The sequence below is a fragment of the Haplochromis burtoni genome, unplaced genomic scaffold (assembly GCF_018398535.1).
Source record: "Haplochromis burtoni strain Fernald_Lab_line unplaced genomic scaffold, NCSU_Asbu1 Contig_413, whole genome shotgun sequence".
Lineage (NCBI taxonomy): Eukaryota > Metazoa > Chordata > Actinopteri > Cichliformes > Cichlidae > Haplochromis > Haplochromis burtoni.
The window spans coordinates 374,847-379,796 of NW_024582774.1; the positions used below are offsets into that span (position 1 = coordinate 374,847).

Sequence of the window (4,950 nt, forward strand, 5' to 3'; positions counted from 1 at the left end):
CGCACACACGCGCGCACACACACACGCACACACACACACACACACACACACAGTGTCTATGACACACACTGATCCTCAGTTACGACACTTTAATATCAGCAACAGTCAGCTCTGATCAAATATTCCCTCTTTGTTGAACTTGATAACACACATTTAAAACACAACACACAAAATGCAACCTTCTCCCAGTGCTCATGTACACACACATGAAGACACATGCGTCCCATCATGCTCTGCAGATAAGGCCCATTTGGAAAGAAGTATGAACAGTTAGCTTGACAACAAAGTACAAACATATTTTCATCAATCTGACATTTTCCATTCAAAAACAAAAGGGCCGTGATCACAATAATAAGACTCCAATGATTACTGATCTTGGGATTTTACTGAGCCATGTAATGAAAGTAACTTTTGTTTCTACAGATCATATTTTACATGTGAGGGCCGTGATGCCGACAACAGGTTTAGTTTGTTAACCCCAAACACAGGAAGCGTTTCTGTTCCAGAAACAGAGCTAACTTTAACAGTTACTCCGGCAAATAAATCAAATATCACATTTAAATTTAAATGTGGCTTTAAAATCAAAACTATGCTCTCTGTTGACTGTTTGCCTAACTGCAACACAAGTGTACAAACTCAGTAAAAACCAAGCAGAGTATTACTAAAGGAGGGAAGCATTTGTACATAAAAAAGAAACGTTAAGTGCACCAACAGATCCATATATGTCTCAACTGATGTTTTAACAAAACCTTTTTAGTACAAATAGCACACAGAGTACTGCTGCTGGAGCCTAAGAGTCACAGCAACAACAGACTAATGTCTGCTGAGGTCTCAGCAACAAGAACTAAACAGTCCTGACTCATGTCTGCACTTTAAGACAAAAACACAGTCTGCAGGTTAGAAATGAATCACAAATCAAACAATTTGGCCCAAGTTCAGACCAAGAAGACACCTTTTGGTACACGACTGTTCATGTTGCACAGCAGCGATCAGAGCTCTGTTGTTGTAAAGGAACCACTTGTGATATCGTAAAAGGCACCGTATGTATATGATGTACTGACTTTATTAAACAGATCAGAGGACAAATCATGGCGTGGCAAACAGTTTTTCATCAAAGATGCTGTGGACAGCACCCTGCAGCACGTCTGTCCTCCGACTTATACTTGCTCTGACTCTGGAGGAGCTGATCAGCACTAACTCATCAGGAAGCTGCAACAGAGACGAGACAACTTTCAGTCCATACGACACAAAGCACCATCTGAGCCGGTCGCAGCTGATTAAACAGGAGAATCCAACATTAACATGTTCACACCTGTATGGATATCCATGGTACTTGGCTCTGAAGATCGACAGCAACCAACTGAAGAACAGCATAACTAGACCGATACCTGCAACACACATAACTGACACGCAGGGTTCTGCGATTATACCTCCTTATGCATGATGCAGACAAGTAAACAAACTCAGGGACGATGATTTACTGACTGGTTTAGAGAAGGTTGGGTTAGACAAAGTTATTATCTGGAAACTGGAGTGTTTGTGTTTTCTATATTCGTACACAGATGCTCTGAGGTCAGAAGAACTTGGATCATACACAGGAATGCACGTACAACTGAGATGTTCTTGTTGCTCTCTGTTGGAAAATGATCTTAGACAACCCGAAGACACAATGTGTGTGTGTGTGTGTGTGTGTGTGTGTGTGTGTGTGTGTACACGTACTCTTTCTCTTTCCAATATCCATGTCTGAAGTAGCAGCTTCACACAGTAGAACTATTCCCATGGTAACAGCCGCATCTGACAGCTGGGTCAAGGGTTGAACGAGTTCATAGCATCCATCTACTCACAGCCAAGCTTTTACCTTATTACCACCATTCACCCCAGAAATAAACACAGACAAGGCTACGAGAACCAAGACTCTGCCAGGAAACGGAGCAGGTACAAAGGCCTGAGCCACTGGGACAGGGCCCAGCTGTTCTCTGTGGAAAAATGTAATCAATTTAAAAAATATACTCAGATATGAATCGACACTAACATTTAATGGAATCATTGTGCTGCATTTTGGCTTCCTGCAGCTGACACAGCACTGCTGCACACAGAGCTCATCCCTGAAAAAGCTTCTGCACACAGTGGCCCAAAATGACCAAGTGAAGAAAGTCTGCTGGAAATTCTTGCAAATTTATGCAAAATTAAAAACCCAAAACTATCACATGTACAAAAATATTTATTTGCCATGAAAGTCGAAGTTAAGCAGCGTGTCCTGTTTCTGCTGCTTTACTATGTGACTGAGGCCCAGCTGTGGTAAAGGCGCACACACTCTGACATGCACCAAGTCCAAGCAGTGGTCTGTAGACAGTAGTGAGGCTTAGCTCTGGGTGAGTGTACAGAAACATTTCTACAGCACTGAAGGTCTTAATGAGCGACGTTTTCTCCATCATCAGTAAATGGAAGAACCTGGAACCACAAGGACTCTTCCTACAGCTGGCTGCCCGGCCAAGCTGACTGATCGGGACAGAAGGGTCTTAGTAGCGACACCCCTGGGTGAAAGGCACAGGACAACCTGTCAGGAGTTGGACCAAAGCCACCAGAAGGACTCTCAGACCAGGAACATAGTTCTCTGATTAAACAGAGCCTGAAGTCCTGGCCTGAATCCCAAAGGTCATGTCTGGAGGAAAACAGGCACCGCCTGGACGGTGCTATCCCTACAATGGAGCCTGGTGGTGGCAGCATCACAGTGTGGGGATAAACTTTGGCAACAGAAACTGGGAGACAGTCAGGGTCGAGGAAAGATGTATGTACAGACACGATGATGATAGCCAACTCCAGAGCGCTCTGGACCTCCGACTGAGCTTCCAATAGAACAAGGAGTGGGTTCAGGACCACTCTGTAAAATACTCTCGAGCAGCAGAGCAGGAGCCCAGATCTGAACGTGGCTGAATCCCTCCGGACAGATTTGAAAATGGCTGTAAACCAACACTTTTAATAAAATCGAATGGTGCTTGAGAAGAAAGAGCTGCTAGCAAACTTTCACTTTTTCCTGTGTGTAAACTTTTGAGGCAAAAAGTGTCTGTATTGGATTTTGGAATAACACAGGTGGTGTTTACAGTTTGATGTGCTAATTCAGAATAATGTCGCACATCAAAGTGAGAAACATGAAAAAGCTACAAAGGTGCTTCGTGTCACAGCTACACTGTGGGCCGTGAAGTTATTTCAACAGTGGAGACAGGTGTGCTGATCACAGCCTGTGATTCTCTCAAACATGCATAAGTTAGACAACTAAGAGACATGGCTGAAATCCCCTGTGTCCCACCAGAGGGAGGCCCCGGGGCAGACCCAGGACATGCCCGAGATCTGGCCTGGGAACACCTCAGCGTGGCCCTGGAGAAGCTGCAGGAGGTGGCTGTGAGAGGGAGGTCTTGGACTCACAGCTTAGGCTGCCGCCTGCGCGACCCGGCCCCGCACAAGTGGCAGAAAACAGAATTTTTAAAAAATGGCCCAATATGTTAAAAAGGAGATCATGTGTTTGGTGCAGAGGGAAGCCGTTGTTATCCATGGAAGGTTGTTGAGCTGACAGAGCGTGTGTGTTTAGTGGACACGGCCACACAAGTGTTCATCTGCAGAAAGCTGAAGGATACTGAAGAGGAGGACGATGTGCGTCTCTGCCACGAACTGTGCCTGACTGCTGCCGTGGATGTAACTCTGAAAACACACAGTCACATCTTAGACTGGTCAAAAGATTACATGCAGTAAATGTGGCCATGAGTGTCAGGGTGACCAGCGCACACCTTTAATAACCCATCACTGCGTGCTCTCTAACAAATATGAATTTATTTGGGATTTTCTCCACACAGGCTCACAACTTTTAATCTTTTAAGACGGATTCGTTTCTCGTTAGTGATCATTATTCACTACAACTTTATACTTCCTTTATTTATTTCTACTGACTAGTCTATGTGTGAGGCCATGTGTGGAATAAAGAAAATCCAAAATAAATTCAGCGCGAGTCATTAAAGACGTGTCGTCCAATCATTCAGCACGGTAACCTGCATGACATTCATGGTCATGATGATGTCATCTCCTGACCGCTTCAGTCAGCTTACAGCGACACACGTCAGTTAAGTGCGTTGTTAAATAGTTGTAGTAACTCTGTTGGAGCCAACATGTTATATTAGTGACATGAGTGAAGTGTATGCGTGTCTTACAACTTGTCCTGTGCTGGGGTTTTTGTGAGCATAAGGTGGTCCTCTGATGTGGTTCCACATCTGGCCTGAGGTCATGACCAGGACAAAGCACTGAAACACAAATAAGATGCATAAAACACAAAGACGTAGGAGCCGTTGGGTGTTTTACGTGAACAAAAACATCTCATTTGACTGTAAGAGGTTCACTTGTTCACACATTTTATCACAAAAAAACCAAAAAGGAAACAGCTCTCCGGTTGTTTCCACCGTCTCCAGATTATTCCAGGCAAGTGTTTCCAAAATCTATGGAGAAAGAGTTTGTTTTATGATCATTACATATCAAACGTACAGAATTAAACTGACAGTTGGTCCTTCCCAGCTCATCCGAGGTACTGCACCAGTTACACTGAATCACATGCATGTATAGTACTGTGCAAAAGTCTTGAGCAGAATATTGAATATTGAAATGGAATTGTAAACACAAAGTCATGCAGTATATAGTACAGTTACATATTCTAACGAGTCTGAAAGCCAATATTTGGTATGACCACCTTTACTTTTAAACACAGTGCGGTCTCTTTGTGCGATCTCTTTGTGCAATCTCTTTGTGCGATCTCTTTGAGCGATCTCTTTGTGCGATCTCTTTGTGTGATCTCTTTGTGCAATCTCTTTGTGCAATCTCTTTGAGCAATCTCTTTGTGTGATCTCTTTGTGTGATCTCTTTTTGTGATCTCTTTGAGCGATCTCTTTGTGTGATCTCTTTGAGCGATCT

At 43.7% G+C, this 4,950-nt stretch overlaps 1 protein-coding gene across 2 annotated transcripts in view; it reads right to left on the reverse strand.

The window, feature by feature from the left end:
* Nucleotides 1-74: 74 nt before the first annotated feature.
* The window catches only part of LOC102296252 (magnesium transporter protein 1), a 9,308-nt gene continuing 4,432 nt past the window's right edge, over nucleotides 75-4,950 (reverse strand). For both annotated transcript variants that reach the window (XM_005944919.2, XM_005944920.2), the window contains exons 6-10: nucleotides 4,200-4,289; nucleotides 3,633-3,696; nucleotides 1,720-1,794; nucleotides 1,313-1,403; nucleotides 75-1,209 (exon numbers count right to left, since the gene is read on the reverse strand). In XM_005944919.2, the coding sequence (XP_005944981.1) occupies nucleotides 1,194-1,209; nucleotides 1,313-1,403; nucleotides 1,720-1,794; nucleotides 3,633-3,696; nucleotides 4,200-4,289 (336 nt within the window). In that variant the 3' untranslated portion in view covers nucleotides 75-1,193. The remainder of the gene's footprint in view (nucleotides 1,210-1,312; nucleotides 1,404-1,719; nucleotides 1,795-3,632; nucleotides 3,697-4,199; nucleotides 4,290-4,950) is intronic.